This window comes from Eleutherodactylus coqui, chromosome 12 (genome assembly GCF_035609145.1).
Source record: "Eleutherodactylus coqui strain aEleCoq1 chromosome 12, aEleCoq1.hap1, whole genome shotgun sequence".
Taxonomy (NCBI): Eukaryota; Metazoa; Chordata; class Amphibia; order Anura; family Eleutherodactylidae; genus Eleutherodactylus; species Eleutherodactylus coqui.
Window position 1 is genome coordinate 87,694,814 of NC_089848.1, and position 18,114 is coordinate 87,712,927.

General features: G+C 45.7%; 1 protein-coding gene across 1 annotated transcript in view; it reads right to left on the bottom strand.

Annotated features, from left to right (window-relative positions):
- Nucleotides 1-18,114, bottom strand: part of ASNS (asparagine synthetase (glutamine-hydrolyzing)) — a 45,296-nt gene that overhangs the window by 7,091 nt on the left and 20,091 nt on the right. The window contains exons 8-11 of the mRNA XM_066585024.1: nt 9,043-9,149; nt 7,502-7,602; nt 3,504-3,585; nt 3,265-3,420 (exon numbers count right to left, since the gene is read on the bottom strand). Of these exons, the coding sequence (XP_066441121.1) occupies nt 3,265-3,420; nt 3,504-3,585; nt 7,502-7,602; nt 9,043-9,149 (446 nt within the window). The remainder of the gene's footprint in view (nt 1-3,264; nt 3,421-3,503; nt 3,586-7,501; nt 7,603-9,042; nt 9,150-18,114) is intronic.

The window sequence follows — 18,114 nt, forward strand, 5'->3', positions numbered from 1 at the left end:
TTGGCGAGGAGAAGATGTGGCAAGAAGACTGACGGGGGAGGAATAGGTAAGTATTGATTTTTTTTTTCTAATGACAAAACCCCTTTAACAGTGTCCCCATCCTACTCGACCAAGAACCAAGCATTTTACTATATGTCGAGATTAGATTAGTTTTTGGCTCCTCCCCGCCGCGACGCAGCGCACATGTCAATGGCAAATTTTTTGGCTGGCAGGGGGAGGGGGGAGAGAGAGAGAGAGAAAGAAAGAGAGACAGACACCCCAATAATAAAAAAAAGCTCGGCACCCGGCGTCCCACATACAAAAATGCTCGAGTCTCCCATTGTAGTCAATGGGGTTCGTTACTCGAGCAGAGCTCTCGAATTTTACGAAAAGCTCGACTCGAATAACGCGGACCCGAGCATTTGGGTGCTCGCTCATCTCTAGTCGAGATGGATGACATGACTAATAGTATTTTTGAAGACTCCATCTACACAGATTTGAAAACAAAAATAAATGTTTATCGGGTCTATAGCAAGGGTCCCTTCATAGAAAGCTTTTATGACATTGTCCTGGGTAACCTCAGGGGACTGGTCAAACATAGAGAAAGGACTGGAACTTATAAAAACCTGAATAAAAAACTAAATACCTTGAAAAGCCTGGCCAGAAATAATAAGATCGTCACTAAAAGTGCAGACAAAGGGAGGGGGTGATTCTAGATTGATCATACTATAAACAGCAAGCATCCAAGATCCTGAGTGATCACTCCTATTCTAAGAAAATAAGAGGGAACCCGACGGAATCCGTCAAAAAGTCCATCTTTTTATCAATAGAGAAAGCTCTTTTAGATAACGGTCTTACTAAAGAGAAATATTATATTTGTATCCAAAGCCTTCAAACACAAGATTTTTATTTTCTTCCCAAGATCCATAACTCTTTATCAGAGCCACCTCAATGGCGCATTATTTAAGGAGTTGGTTCACTCACAAGCAAGCTGTCTGAATGCATTGACCATCTTTTACAGAAATATGTTAAGACCCTCCCACCTTATATCCCTGACATGGGTCACCTTCCCGCATTAGACAAAGATTTTGGGCCATACATTTGGGCCTCTCTGGATGTGAAAGCCATATATACTAACATCCCACACAATAAAAGCATCCAACTTCCTCTACAGCCATGTTCAATAGAAATTGCACAACTCAAGTTTTATATCCCCATCCGACATCAGGTTCCTGGAGAAAGAGTACCCCAAATCCTTAATTAAATCAGCATAAGAGAAAACAGGGGCCATCAATCAGGGAGAATGTCTCTTCAAAAGAGTAACAGTTCCTAATAACATAGAGGATGATTTTAATATTTCCTTTGTCACTAGATACAATACACAACATGGGGCTATCAGGACCATCCTTTATAAACATTGGTCAGGTTGTGCTACCTGGGATCTGTTCTACATGGATTTCAGCTTGACAGGTGTGGGGTAATTAAGCTGGCTGGATGCGGTATTCCACAGCCAGCCAATCCCCCTGGTCTGCTGCACATAAATATCAGCTTCTCTTGCCAGAGAATGTTGGTCATTTTATCTTGTTTATACATTCTGTGTTAATCCCACCCTGTGCTTGGTTTTAGGCATGTCTAGTCTGTATGGTCTCTCACTTTCCCTGAGGACGGTCTGGACACCTGTAGTCCTTGTCTGCATCTTATGCAGACCCCCTCCTCCCTTCCCCTTTGACAGGTGCGGCCTCTCGACGTCTGATGTCCTATGTGTGTGTCAGGTGGGTGATGCCTGACACTGTTCCCTGTATGTAAGTACGTTGTCTGACTCTTTCCCCTTGGTGTGAGGACACTTGTGCTAGCAATTGTTTTTCTCTATGCATGTGAGCTCTCAATTGGGTTTCTGTGTTAGGTTTCTCTGTCACCCTAGGGTTTTGGTTTTATGCATGATGTGTGGTATGTGTGTGCAGATCACCGGATGTGTGTAAACAGTGTTATGCTGATTGGGTCTGTGTAGGTGCCAGACAAGGTATATGAACATTCCTGTTCTATATTGTGTGCAAGCCCCTGGGGTGTTGCTGTGAACAGTGACATGTTCAGTGTCTGTGGAGGTTTCCAGACACCAAGTGTAAACAGTCCTGTTCCGTGAGTTGATGTGAACTACGTCCTGTCCTGCTGTGGATCCTTTACCATCCTGGGATAGGTAGGTCCCTAGGTTCCAGTGCAGGGTCGTCCTTATCGGAACGATCGCCCCCTGCTTGCAGGCAGATTTTCACATGGTGGTTGTACCGTTAGAGAAGGGATATGTTATGTCTGCCCATGTGACTAGTTCGCAGTCCTACCTCGGTGTTCAGTATGCATTTTGTGTGTGCTTATGGTATTTGTGTGAACGCAGTCTTGATTCCGTGCTGAAGCTTGTTGCTCTTGTGTTGCATGGACATAACAGGAACATTTTGGAAAGTGACAATATCCTTAAAAGCATTTTACCAAATACATCAAGAACAATTTTCCGAAACCTCTTAAAAAGATTTCAGCTTCCCCTAGTCCACTACAAAGTTTGGGTGTTCACAGAGCTTGCTGTATGGGACCTAAGAAGGGAGTTTTTAAATGCGAGAAGACTAAATGCAAATGCTATATGAAGATTCTCTGTGAGAGGAAGTTAATTGAAATTGAGGGAGAGGAGCCCCCCGTTGAGATTAACAAACATTTGAACTGTGGCTCCCATTATACGGAATACAGACAGAAAATTTGCCCGTGTGAATGGGCCTTAATTGTCAATTTCCATTTTTCCTGAAACTTCACACTGTACTGGTGACCAGTCTTTAGATATTGATATAATTGTTAGAACTTCCCATTCCCCTTTATGGAACCTTATTTCACTTACTGACTGAATGGTGAGATTGTCCTTATAGACAAAGACTATCCTGAAGAAGCAGTGCTGCAGTGTAAAATATGGAGGGAAGACAATGCAGCAGCCTGCGCTACTTATGACGCAAGAGGTACATTTCAGTATACCTCAAGCTCCCAACAGACAATTCACTCCTGTATATGTGTGTATCTGCACATAAGAGGGCAGAGTGAGGGTATACAGAGTTCTGCAGCACCTGATTGGTTAAAAGTGGAGGGGGATGATGGTCCAGAGCTTTAAGGTTGAAATAACCCCTAGTTGCCTCTAGGAAGGGTGTATGCCATGAAATGTCCTACAATGGTTCAGTCACGTCCAAGATAGAGTTACCCAAGAGATACCCTGCCCACTGGGACCCTATGCCTCTACTTTAACTCAGACCCATGTACCTGCTGTTCAATATGCTCCTGCAAGATGGAAAACCAGGATTTCTTTATAGAGGTCAGTCCATCGCTAAATGCTTCCTTGGGTCTCCACAGAATGTCTTTGGGTATAAGGTCGGAGCTCTCAAAAGCTTCTCTCAGGAGGTATTTTTCAACTCCGTTCTGTGCAGAATAAACCACAGTCACAACACTGCACCCTTCAAGGGTAACAAGTATAACGTATATATAAAAGTTCAATACTGCACCTTAGGCATCCGCAGCTCCGGGGGTAAAGAGAGGTAGTATGCAGTAAAGCGATGATCCAGGAAAGGCACTCGAAGTTCAAGCCTTTTACAAAAGAAAAAATATGTAAAAACCCATTTAGTTTAGGTCACATAGAGCTTACTCCCCATCGCCATTGTCATACTGTAGATTCATTAAAGGGGTATTCTGGAGACTGAACGATTTTTAAAATTTTCACCCATCCACTGAATAGGTGAAAACTGATAAATCACAGAATGTCCAATGGCTGGGACACCCAAGGATTCCAAGAAGGGGGGACCCATGTCCTCCCTTCTCCTCACTAGGGGGGTTGCTTCTCCCACCCGCAGTGACGTCAGATTGGAAGGAGTGGTGATTGCGCATGCACTGTGCTGTTCCATCCATTTTCAGCGGGATTGCCGGAGATAGCCGAGTACAAAGTGTTTGCCTATTTCCGTGAGCTCCAATGAAATTAATGGTGGTGGCACCTGCTCGACCGCCGTTCCATTCAATCTGACGTCAACCCCACAGTGAGGTGTAGAAGGGACCTGGGTCCCTTGTTCTCAGGATCAATGAAGCTACCAGCGGTTGGATCCATCAGTTTTCACCTTAGATAGATGTACTAGATGTAAATGTGTGAATACTTGTAAAAACTTTCAATCTGTGGAATACAGCTTTTTATATAACACATATATCTCAGGCGAATTCAGTGGAGACTAAATAACTGAAACATACGGCCTCCTTCACACGGGTGACAAAGTCGCGCAATTTTGTAGCATTGCTACAAATTGCATGTATGTGAAGCCCATGCTTTCCTATGGGTTCCTTTACACATGCGATATCTTGTAGCATGCTACAAAACGACACAAAAACCTCACGGGTCCGAGTATATGCACACGACTCATGAGGTTTTGTAGCCCATGTTTCCCCATTGAGCCTTCCTCTCTGTTGCATCGCATCACACGAAAACGCGATTTTTGTGCCAAGCAACTTTGACAGTAAAGAGTGCTACTGCAAAAGCTATAATCTAAGCCCTAACTGCAGAAAAAAAATACACATACATCACCTCTCCCGCGCTGTCAGCCCGTCCACATCTTCACCCCGGGTCCCCGGCACTGATCATCTTCTTCTCTTCTGGACAGGGATTTAAAAATCCCTGCCTCCTGGAAGCACTGGCTGTAATTGGCTAAGCATCAGACAATCACAGCCAGCGCTTCCAGGAGGTGGGGATTTTTGAATCCCCAGCTAGAAGAGAAGAAGATGATCAGATGGAGGAGAAGATGCGGCCGAGCTGACAGTGCGGGAGAGGTTATGTATGTATATTTTTTTTTTCTTCTTCAGCTACGGCATATTTTCGGGGAAGGGCTTATATTTCAAGCCTCCCCCGAAAATCCTTGCATGTGGTGCTACAAAGTCACGCGACTTTGTAGCACCACATGGGACTTTGTAGCGCTAAAAAATTATCGTATTGCCACGAGAAAACGCAGCAATATCGCACGGATCAGCGACGCAAAATCGTCCCTCGGGGCGATAAGATAAGACGGACAGCACGCTGTGTTCTCCGTGGGCAGCGCTGATAATATTTTATGCAAAATGATCGCTCAAAACTGTCAGTTTCCAACGAGTTTTTAATGTGATCATCTGTGTGTGTAAATGCACCTTTAGATTAGGCAGTCTTAAAATGCACCACATTTATCACAATAGCTCGGCTGAATGACAAATCTGTGGAATTTTAGGACTGTCTAGTCTAAGTTTAGACAACCCTCTAGTTGGATTAGTTTACACTGTAAAAATTTTGATGCAATTTACTGCAATTTGGTGCATCTTGTGACACAAGTTAGGCGATGTCTTCTTTTTACGAAGGAACATCTCTTTCTTAAAAACAGCAAAAAAAAGGGTCAAAAACACCCAATAAATGTGGCACAAAGCATATTTGACAGTTTTCTGGTGCAATTTGCAGTTTTCTATAGTAAATAAGCTCCCATGTTCCTTATGGCTGCCTGTCCACGGGTGATAATCCGCGGGAGATTTATCACGCTCTGCAAAGCTTTCCCATAGTGTTACTATGGAAATCGCAGTGCCGGCGTCCACGAGCGGAGAATCATAGTAATTCTCCACTCGTGGGATTTAAGTCGCAGCATGCTGCGATTGCCACGATCCTCCGTGGTGAGCCTATCTATCAGATAGCCTCATCGCGGAGACCTGTCAGCTCTCCCCCTCTGCGGCGGAATATCGCTGACGATATTCCGCCTCGGCCGTGGACAGGGGTCTATGTCTTTAAGAAATAGCAATATCCTGTAGATTGAGCTGCCTGCTAATCACCTTGTGGAGTGTGGAGAAGAAGTGCAAACCTGCCACCTGCAGATGAAACTGGAGTACGACACACATAGGATGTGGTGACAGGGCCGACTCAGGGATGTAGCTGTAGAGGACATAGCGGTCCCACCCAGCCCTGGTGTCTAAAGGGACCCAAAGGCTGCTTTGCCAATAAGAAGACATCACTACTATGAGACCGGTTTCACACAGGGGATAAAATCCTGCGATTTTCAGGCGCTGTGAGAGCTTGTAAAAACGCTGAATTATGAAATCCATGCTTTTCAGGGGGTTTATTCGCATTTGCAATGTTTTCACTCATGCAATGTTGCGTGAAAAAATAATTCGCAGGATGTCCTATCTTTCTGCGTTTTGCTCTTTTTTATCGCCCATGTTTCCCTATGGAGCCTTCGTTTTATCGCATCGCAATGTACAAACTTGCGATTTTCGTGTGATGCAATGCATTTTTAATATTACAAATAGAGATGAGCGAGTAGTGCCTTAGCCGAGTATCTCCCCGCTCGTCTCTAAAGATTCGGGGGCCGGCGCGGGGGGGAGGGTGGGAGAGAGAGATCTCCCCTCCGTTCCTCCCTGTTCTTCCCCGCCGCTCCCCGCCCCCTGCCGGACCCCTGAATCTTTAGAGACGAGCGGGGAGATACTCGGCTAAGGCACTACTTGCTCGAGTAATGTGCCTTAGCGAGTATACTCGCTCATCTCTAATTACAAAGTCATAATGTCTTTCTTACGAGAAAATTAAGGCAAGAATCGCACGCAAAAAAGCGCCCAAGAAAATCACAAGCGGCAGTAATGTTTTTGGGAGAAAAAGTGGCGCTGATGCTCAAAAAACACGTGAACAAAGACATGATTTTGTCACAATTTTCTCGTGGCAATATCGCGATCGGCCGTGTGAAACTACCCTTAGTCTTTAAGCTCACTGCTCCACTACGAGGACCTCTGAATGCCATCCGCTCTGTTTGATAGCTCTCCTATATGGGAGCCTTCGCACTGGCGTCACAATCGTGTGAGATTTGTGTTTTGCGAGATGCCCATATCCTGCACAGATACGAAATCCATGCTTTTGAATGGGTTTATTTAGATTAGCGATGTTTTCCTGCATGGCACTGCGTTGTGATGCTATGCAGGAAAAAAATCGCAGCACGTCCTATCTTTCTGTTCTACCGCCATTGTTCTCAATGGGGTCGGCAGCAGCATCGTCGGCCCCATTGAAAGCAATGGGAGAACTCCGCGATCCTCTGCCGCGGCTGTGACAGCCTTGCCGGGGGATTCCTTCAGCTCCGCAGGGATGTCAGGCTGTTTCCACGTGAAAACGCCTCGCATCCACATTTTTCACGTGGATGGCAAGTGCAATATGGCCCTCGCCCGTGTGAAGGAGACCTTAGTGGTACTTGATTAATGGGAGCCTATTGCAGGTTTTGCATTGGTGTCCAAGTGCATCAAGTTATACCTTTAAGAGGACTGACCATCCAGCAGAGCCCACGGCTTAGTCAGAGCATTCCATGGAGTATTCTAACAGACATTTATTGCATATCCTGATATGTTAGGGTACCAATGGTACAGCCTTCCCTATTAGGAAATTAGGGTCTTACATTGGGCCTTGGAGGGTAGAGAGATGAGGGTCAGTGAGTCGTGCTTGGGTACGGCACATGGGTGCACCAAGAGTAATGCTCACCCATGTGCGGCGGTCGTTCTGTCAGCACGAAGAACATCAAACAGGTACAGTTCTCGCAGTAAGCGATCGCTGTCTTCTGCCGCTGCTTCCGCAGAAGGGGCCTGTAAAAAAAAGTTATAAGTAGTTAATGCACATAAACTTCTGTACACATCGGCTTCTTTCAGGACCTCCGATGCAGATCCATCCAAAAGTCCTGGACAAAACAGTGCAGCACGCTGCGCTATGTCATTGGGAAAATAACAGAGGTCAGGAAGGAAGCCAGACAAACCCCATTATAGCCAATGCGGTCTGGCCGCCACGCTATTCGGTTCCGTCATAGGATGGATTCCTTTTCAGCATGGATTCCGTTTTCCTGCTTCCACGGCAAAGCAGGAAGTCAAACTGATAAATTTTTTTAACATCCTAGTCAATGGGTGACAGAACTGAATGAAAAGACTCCCGTTTTGGTTCCGTTTCTGATGTCCGTTTAATGGATTTGGTTTTAAATGAGCATGCGCAAAAGGTTAGAAAAAGACAAAGGAAGAAAAACGGATAGAAACTGTTTCATTAACGGATCCGTCTACTGGATCCATTACACAATGGAAAACATGGTTTTCATTTGTTTCGCTTTGACTTCTGTTCTGCTATCTGTTCCATTTAAAAAAAAAAAAAAAACATCCATTCAAAATAGAAATCCAAACCTTGATGTGAACAAGCCCTAAGTTAGTTATGGGATCAGGAAAGGTGGATCCACTGCTGAATGGATCCGTTTTATGATAGAACCAAATGGATCCCACTGACTATAATGGCGTCTGTTCAGTTTCCGTTTAGCCCTCCAGTATTGTTCAGCATTTTGTGTCGGAACTGCTTCCAAATAGAGGTTCCGAACCCAGACGTGAACATAGTCTAAAACAGGGGTCCCCAACTCCAGTCCTCAGGGACCACCAACAGGTCATGTTTTCAGGATATCCTATGGTAAGAACACCTGTGACAATGTCTGACGCACTGACAATAATTACATCACATGTGCAATACTGAGGAAATCCTGAAAACATGACCTGTTGACGGTCCCTGAGGACTGGAGTTGGGGAACACAGGTCTAAAATACCAAGGCAGGTGGGGTTTAAGAAAATTTGAATTCAAATGCCCATTTTTTGTTTTTAGGGATGCTTTTGGGCGGAACAGGGGCGAGGCTTACAAATCTCAATTCTTGATAAGTATGCCTAGGTTTTCTCAGTTATTTTTGGATTTCTCAATACGCAATATAATAATAGAGCAGAACTGTTCTCCAAAAAGCCTCTGAAAAACAGGAGCTGGAATCTGATTGGTTGGTATGGGTATTTGCTAATTTCCCCATGTGTAGCCCCCCCCCCCCCCGCCTATGCGTTCTCTGCATAAAGCCGTTTCACATACGGACACATCTCTGCTTCTGTGGGTTGAACGGTTTCGACCCACCAAACACAAAAATTGCCTTTTATGGATTTAAGGGAAAAATACAATTGTTAATTCTGGAAATGTAATGATGTTCCTCCCACCAATGTGCAAAGACGGAAAATATTAACCTTGTGGAAGTAGATGTATCCCTGGGTGAGCTCGTCGGAGCCTTCGCCAGAAAATATCACCACGCTGTTGGTCTTCTTGCGTATGTACTTGGAAATCAAATACATCCCTGAGAAAATACAATATTTATTAATAGGAAATATTAATCTCCCTTGATATTTGTTGCAGTGGTCTGCAGAGCTGCGGCAGGCTCAGTGCATGCTGGGAGTGGTGGATTGCCAACAGCTGGAGAGCTGCAGCTTGCAGAAAGTGGAAAAAGATGAATGCTGTGTGATCAGTGGGGCTGCTTGTTCCTGGGCCTCCCAGCCCAAGCGCCCTACAGAAGCTGACTGCACAGAATTCCCATTGGTCCTTGGCTCCCAACAGTTCAGGTAGTTCATATCGAGCCTCAATTTATTCAAAATTCCTGCAAAATGCAGCGGTTTTGTAAAATTGCCTTTTCATTGCAATTTAGAGAAAATTTACAAAGCCAGGGCAAAGCACAGTGATTCTGTTAGTGTTATGGACACTATAGGCGGTATTATCTGATTACTTTTAGGTTTCAAAATATTTTATTGAACAGTTAGGATTTTTTAACATACTAAAAAACTTTAGCAAAATCTCCCCGCTGGGGGTATACTGAATAAGTAACAAAACATTTATTGTCCACACTCATTGTCACAGAATACTGTGATAGATTAACAGCTCCCCACCCCTGAACCCATCCATAGGCTTCATTTACACGAACGTATAATGGCTGCGCTTTTCACGGCCGGCCGATATATGCTGCCCATCTGATGCATTGGTTTACAATGCATCAGTTCAGATAGGCATATTCCCACGGCCAAGATAGCGCACATTTCGGCCCGGGTGCTTTTACGTCCACCAGGAAAGATAGTTCCGGAACTATCTTTCTGGCCGGAATACGGCGGTGGCTCCCATAGGCTCCTATGGGAGCCAATGGTAGCTGCCGGAGTAGAGAGGTGGGAGGGAGTTTAGAAGCGCATTTGCTACACTCCCACCCACTTCTCTTTGTCCCTTGTTGGCTGTTTGCAATAGGACGGCGCAGGACAGGGCGGGAGCTAGTTGCTAAGCTCCCAGCCCATCCCATCCCCTCCCATTTTTGGCAGCCGACAAGGCGTGAAAGCTTAGCACACTAGCTCACACTCCATCCTGCCCTCTTCCATAGCTGAGAGCCCTCAAGGGGGAGGCAGCTTGGCGTATATGCGCCACACCCAGGCCGTCTGAACGGGCATACAAACGGCAGATTTGTGCACCCGTTCACCCAATTTTCAGTTGCGCGGTGGCCGTGATACAGCCGACTGAAAATCGCTACACTCATGTGAAAGAGGCCTTAGGCCTCATGTCCACGGGGACAGATCCGTAGCGTTTCACCCGCGCGCGTGATCCGTGCCCCATAGGGATGTCATTTTCCTATGAGGCGCAGGTTGCGTGTGCAGGAAAACACCCGCAGCATGCTCCATTTTAGTGCGGGTCTCCTGCGGATTCTGCAGGAATTGTTTTTCCCCATGGACATGAGGCCTTAGGGTATACTAGATTCCCAATATTTTTTGTTTTTTATTTATTTTTTATATCCCCCCTCCCTCACTCCCGCCTGGCCACCACAGTAGATTGCGACCATGCGGATTTCTACCCTCAGTGGTCGGTTTTGATCTCACTTTCTCAGGCGCTAAGTAGTTAGTTTAGACCTGGTATTTCCAGGAAGGAGGCCCATGGTTGCCAGGTTTTGTGGACAATCTCCATTTTGTCCTTCCTCATGGCTGACAGCTTTTCATATAACATAATTCTTGAGATTCTTGTAATAACTGGGCTAAATGTAAGCGTAGGCCCAAGCCATTGGGAAGCAATATGAATTCTGGCTGTTATGTAGATATGTTGTGAAAGTTTGTGCTCGTTTGGTTATTATTAAAGCCGAGGGGTTTGTCCACCAGGAGGCAGCTCGACGGAGAAAGAGGAAACCGTTTTCCCAACATCCTAGATATCAGGTTGGCCACCCGCCTCCAGAGAGGCTTCACCACCGGACACGTCCACCACATATGGGATGTTGAGCCCAAAGTGTTGCAGCCTCTGAAACAGTTTGCAGGGGTGTTTGGAGAGTATTTATTAACTACTTCAGCTCTCCTTTGTCCTTCTTAGAATGTGGAGTCCCATACTCTACACAGAAGGAATAATATTGCATTGGGATGACGGGTTTTAATCCCTATCTTTATACACTCTAAAATCGTCTTGCTTTGCAGCTGCTGCTTGACATTGAGTTCCTTGCTTAGCTTACTTGTAACCACAATACCCAAGTCCTCCTCTTGCTCTGTTTTCCTTAGCATTATTTCATTTAAAGGATATACAGTTATACAATCATGGCGGCCTAGGTGCATCATTCTACACTTATCAGCATAAAGATGCTTCTGACTCAAAAATGAGACAACCGGTCCCAGTATTTTCCACTCCCTTCCCAGCCTGTGCGCTGCCCTATGATCTGTACCTCCCTGGCTGATTTTCACACATGAAAGACTCCAAAACAACAATTTTTATAAATTTGCCAGATATCTTTTTTTGCCTGAGAGCTCTCTCTTATTTTTTTTTTATCAAAGCACAAAAGTATAAAGCAAAGATAAAAGAATAAGCCGCATTTTCTTCTTGGTGTACTATGTTAACGCTCACGCAGTTGGGGGTCACGGAAGACGAGGATATTTTTAGTTTTTAAAGCTGAAATCAAAAAGCTGTTTGGAAGCAAAAAGGGTCAAGAAATTTGGTTTTGTGCGAGAGCCCTCGATTCCTTAAAGATGAAGAAAAGATATTCTTTTCATAGTTGTAAGGAGACGACAGACTCAAACCTTCAGCTAGGGGGTCACACTTCAACGGAGGGTGGAAGAGAAGTGGCCTTTTTTTTGTATTCGGAAAATAAATCGTCCCTTTCAACAAATCTTCAGGACAAAACAGGATCATTGTCATAAATGATAGTAAATTTAAGTAAATGTCTCCTTAACGTAAAGTAAATGTCCACCATTTTCTTATTTCTCACTCTAAATTCTAATACCTTGCTCCGAATCCTCTGCCAAGACATTGAATTATATGATAAAATCCTGGCTGCCTCCAGGCCAGAAGAATGGTAGTGTGGCACTGGATGAATGATGTTGTTCCTTCCCTTGCACGATAGTTAAAGGGGTTGTCCCGCGGCAGCAAGTGGGTCTATACACTTCTGTATGGCCATATTAATGCACTTTGTAATGTACATTGTGCATTAATTATGAGCCATACAGAAGTTATAAAAAGTTTTTTACTTACCTGCTCCGTTGCTAGCGTCCTCGTTCCCATGGAGCCGACTAATTTTCGCCCTCCGATGGCCAAATTAGCCGCGCTTGCGCAGTCCGGGTCTTCTGCAGTCTTCTATGGAGCCGCTCGTGCAGAATGCAGGCTCCGTGTAGCTCCGCCCCGTCACGTGCCGATTCCAGCCAATCAGGAGGCTGGAATCGGCAATGGACCGCACAGAAGAGCTGCGGTCCACGGAGACAGAGGATCCCGGCGGCCATCTTCAGCGGTAAGTATTGAAGTCACCGGAGCGCGGGGATTAAGGTAAGCGCTCCGGTAAGCTTTCTTTACCTCCCTGCATCGGGGTTGTCTCGCGCCGACCGGGGGGGGGGGGTTGAAAAAAAAAAAAACCCGTTTCGGCGCGGGACAACCCCTTTAAGTAGTGTGAATGCCTCTTATACAAAAGCTCACTTACCTTTACCGTGGAGTGCCTGATTACTATTATACGGTGTGGCTCTCCTGGATTCATGCCCCATGCACAACCTAATTTACCTGGCTCTGCCCATGTGCTCCCGCACTCTCCTGGTCACTAGTGTAACTATAGAGGTCGCAGAGGTTGCAATTGTGACCTGGCCCCCTTGCCATGCTGGGGCTTTCTGACTGCACAGTTTAACGCTGCTCCCAGGTCCTCCACGCAGTGCAGACACTAAGCAGCTTCTCCTGCACAGTGATTGTAAGAACTTCCTCCCCGGCCCCTGCTCAGTCCCCTCCCCTCCAATGTTGTTTGCTCCACTCAGGATGTTGGAGGGGAGGGGAGGGGACTGGGCAAGGGTCGGGGAGGAAGTTCTGACTATCAATCACTGTCTATGAGGGATTAAACACATGGGTGTATATTTGTCCCACTATATGGCTGTGAAAATCACGTCCGCATATCGGGACGAAACAAAACCATTGATTTCAATGGTTTCATTTTCACTATCGGGATTCTTGTGTGTTAATACTACATGCGAGGAAAAAAAAGGATTTGCCGTATCTTTTTTACACGCAGTTAATACTACATGCGAGCAAATTAGGGCAGGACCTATCCTCCCACTTTCTTTTTTCAAACTCATGCTGAGTTTGAATAGTCTGAAAAAAAAAAGCGGTTCATGTGCTAATACCCTCTGTAGCGGCAAGTTTTTGCCCTGAAACAAAGCGGGGAATACAAAAAAAAGACATGTCATGCACAATGCACTGACTGCCATGCACAATGGTAGCCATCTCTGTGCCGGTATCACATGTAAAATGCTGCCAGACCGTAAAATGCTGCCAGACCGCCTCAGTGTTTTATGCATACAGTAGTGTGAATGAGTCCTAAATGACATGATACATTTTTTCTATGGGTCAGTACAATTCTAATATCAAAATCATCTATTTTTTTAGGTTTTTCCACTTTTGCAGATTAAAAAACTTTTTGTTTTGTTTCTTAAATAAATATATATATATATTTGCATTCCTGCATTCAAAGTCCGATAACTTTTTTTTAATTTTTCCATCAACCTTTTATGTGAGGGCTTATTTTTTGTGTGCTGAGCTTTCATTTTAATTGGTACCATTTGGGGGTAAATATGTCCTTTTTGATCACTTTCTTTTGTGTTTTTTTTTGGAAAGCAAAATGAATAGAGATGAGCGACCATGCTCATCCGAGCTTGATGCTCATTCGAGCATTAGCCTGCCCGATATACTTGTTACTCGAGCCGAGCACCATGTGCTGCTTGGGTGCTCGAAAAAATTTCACTCTCTCCTCCCCACATGTTTTCAATGGAGCCGCAGCTGCTGCCGGCGGCTCCATTGAAAACGATGGTCTGCCGGCACCTGGTAATTGTTTTTCATGGAAGGGCTTTAAACATAAGCCCTTTCCTGAAAAACAAACCTTTTAGTGTAAAAAATAACTAAATAAATAAACTTACCTCTCCATCGCTGCCGTGTTCCCTGCGGGGATGAAGAACACATCTGCTGCATGCGGCAGATGTTTCCTTTATCCCCGCTAATAAAAAGAATTCCCTGCTGCTAAATCTGCCACATCTGTGACAGATGCAGCAGTGGAATTCTTCAATTCCCTACCGCAGCTGTCACACATGACAGCTACGATAGGGGATCCAGCTGCCAGCATCCTGAAATTGTTTTTCAGGGAAGGGCTTCAAATATAAGCCCTTCCCTGAAGAACAAGAAAAAAATGGTGAATAAAATGAAAAAAAAAAAAGATTACTCACCTTTCTTCAGCTGCCGGGGCTCAGCCGCGTCCAGCCGGCTCTTCTCTCTGCACTGCTTTCAGTAGTATTCAGTAGTATTTTAAATCCCCGCCTGCTGAATGGGCTGCCTCTGATTGGCTGAGCACTGTGACCAATCAGAGGAAGCTCTCAGCTATTGAATGACAGCTGAGAGCTGCCTCTGATTGGTCCCTGTGCTCAGCCAATCAGAGGCAGCTCATTCACCAGGCGCGGATTTAAAAAAAACAAAAAACTTACCTGTCCGCCGCTGGTATGGCAGCGGCAGACAGGTAAGTTTTTTTTTGTTTTTTTTTTTAACACTAAAATTATTGTTTTTCAGGATGCCGGCAGCTGGATCCCCTACCGCAGCTGTCATGTGTGACAGCTGTGGTAGGGAATTCTTTATTCCCCACAGGGAGGAAGAATTCCTTTGCTGCATCTGTCACAGATGTGGCAGGTGCAGCAGGGAATTCTTTTTCCTTGCGGGGATGAAGGCAGATGTGTTCCTTATCCCAACAGGGGACATGGCAGCGGCGGAGAGGTAAGTTTATTTATTTATTTTTTCACTAAAATGATTGTTTTTCAGGGAAGGGTTTATGTTTAAAGCCCTTCCATGAAAAACAATTCAGGGGTGCCGGCAGACCATTGTTTTCCATGGAGCCGCCGGCAGCAGCCACAGCTCCATTGAAAACATGTGGGGAGGAGAGGGTGAAATTCTTTCGAGCACCGCGTGGTGCTCGGCTTGAATAACGAGTACTTCGAGCAGGCTAATGCTTGAACGAGCATCAAGCTCGGACGAGCATGCTTGCTCATCTCTAGTCACCTTGAAAAATGCTCGACTCTCCCATTGACTTCAATGGTATTCGTAACTCGAAACGAGCTCTTGAGCATTACAAAAAGCTCGGCTCGAGTAACGAGCACCCGATCATTTTGGTGCTCCCTTTTTCACTAAAAATGAACGAAAAAAGCATTTTGGTTCCGTTTTTTTCTTTTATTAACATGTCCTGTTTTTGGGCTATGTCTGTTCAAGAATCACCAATTACACTCATTGTCAAAAAATCAATCACCTAGAAGAAGCTGTCAGAATGTAATAACATTTTCTCTGTGTGATTGTAATGTTGTGATGTTACAATATCCAAGCAGTAGACTCATTTCTTGCAAAAAACTGAAAACTTGAAGGCAGGCTCTAGTACCCTGTTGTACCACCTCTAGCTTGGATACAAGATGTGATACAAGTGGGCATGGAGGCTCTAGTACCCTGTTGTACCGCCTCTAGCTTGGATACAAGATGTGATACGAGTGGGCATGGAGGCTCTAGTACTCTGTTGTACCGCCTCTAACTTGGATACAAGATGTGATACAGGTGAGCATGGAGGCTCTAGTACCCTGTTGTACCGCATCTAGCTTGGATACAAGATGTGATTCAGGCAGGTATGAAGGCTCTAGTACCCTGTTGTACCCCCTCAAGCTTGGATACAAGATGTGATACAGGTGGGTATGGAGGCTCTAGTACCCTGTTATACCGCCTCTAGTTTGGATACAAGATGTGATATGGGTGGGCATGGAGGCTCTAGAATCCTGTTGTATCGCCTCTAGCTTGGATGCAAGATGTGATACTGTAGTGGCCCATAGTTTGGGGTTTCCTCCAGCACTTTAGAATGCATGCCTTATGTATGTCTCGTGTCATTGTCGTGAGTGTTTCTATGAGTCATTGTAATGTGTATTAGCACTTCCAGGCATGAAAAGGGTAATGTCTGAGGATGTCTGGGGATGTCTGGAAAATGTATCAGTTTGTCTAGTTATGGTCTATGTGCATGTGGGATGAGTCATGAGTCAGGTGTCAAGAGAGGAGGTCCTGTGGTTGGAGTTGGCTGAGCAATGGAGATGGAGGAGAGAGGGACTGCTGCTCCTGCTGGAGTTCAGCCATGTCGGAGTCTCTTCTTAGAAGAAGTTTACGCTTTCCGGGGGTTTGAAACCCAAGACATGCTGAGAATGTGTGGATGTGAGAGAGCAAGAACCACGTGTTCTAATTCAGAAAAAATGGAAGTTATGCGAGAGCAATGAGTAACCGCTTGATGATAACCAGAAGTGTGAAAGTATTTTAGAGTCCGTCCAGTTGAGAGAGTTTCATCCAAGAGAGAGATCCAAAAAATAACTGGGACTGTGGATACATTTGCCTTGGGAAATCTGAACTGCACAAGTGTAAGGCCACCTGCAGACGAGTGGGTCGGATCCGGTGGCGAGAATTCTCGCCGCGTGACCCAACCCGAGCGCCTGCAGGGACGAGCACGTACTCACCCGCGCCCGGCGGCCCCGGCTCTTTCATGTGCCGGCTCTGCGAGCCCCGCACAGAAATAGGGCATGCCGCGATTTGTTTGCCGCGCGAGATTTCGCGCGGCCAAACCGCGGCCGTCTGCATTGGAGTGCGTATTGTAATGCACTCCTATGCAGGCTTTCAGTGGCGGAAATCCCGCTGCGGGATTTCCGCCCGTGTGCAGGCAGCCTAAGGAAGAAAGGCGAGGAATGTAAGCCTGCCTAATAATCTACTACTGTTCAAGCTACTATGTGCAAGTTGTTCCTTTGTTATATGAAAAGGGAAGTTGAAGTAAAAGCACAAGACTACATGTTCCTGATTCTTATGGAAAAAGTACTTCCTGTCTGTGGACTACTCTTTATTCAAGCTGGGTAATCCACCGCGGATTTAGGAACATTGGCGTCACGGTGACAAAACAGGAACTTAAGGTAACCCAGGTTACTAAACGTGACCCCCCCCCCCCCCCCCAGTTAGTAACGAGGTCGGGTTCTTAGCCAGCCATTTGAAGAGGACAGAAGAGCCCCGTGACAGATTGCTATTTCTCTACCCCGTTGTCTCCTCGGCTGAGGGCCTGCTCCTCGGACACTGCAATACAGACGGTCATAGAGGCTCTAGAATCCTGTTACATCACCTCTAGCTTGGATGCATGCTGTGATACAGGTGGGCATGGAGGCATACAGGTTCCGTATGGTATTCTGCAGCATATCAAACCACATTTGCTGTAACTGAGCCTCTAGATAATGTGAATTTGAAGGCAATACAGATAGTCCTAATACATGTTCTATTGGCAATAAATCTGTCGATCAGGCAGCCACAGAAGTTTGACAATGTTGTGGGGGCTCCTGTGAGCCCCTTGTGTGTGCGGCCGAGCATTGTCCTGCTGGAAAAAGGCCTATTGGAAGCTGCCATGAGAGGAACACATGTGGCTGCAGGATGTCCTGAACATATCGCTGAGCTGTCATTGTCCCTCGTACCACTACTAGAGGTGGCCGACTATCGTATGCTTTGGCCCCCCAGATCATCACACCAGCAGGGGGCAGTGTGCCGCTTCACAGCAAAGGCAAGATTGGCGGGCCTGATTTTCCCCGTGGACATGAGGCCTTAGGGCCTCAGATGACAAGACCGTTCATCTAATCACCCCACAACTCTGATCATCTGTATGTCTGCCTGAGATGGAACTGCATGCCGAGTTTTGCAGTAAAAAACAACTCTTCCTAGGGGCTGGATTTTTTTTTACAACGAGTCAGTATGCCTGTGAGAGTGTG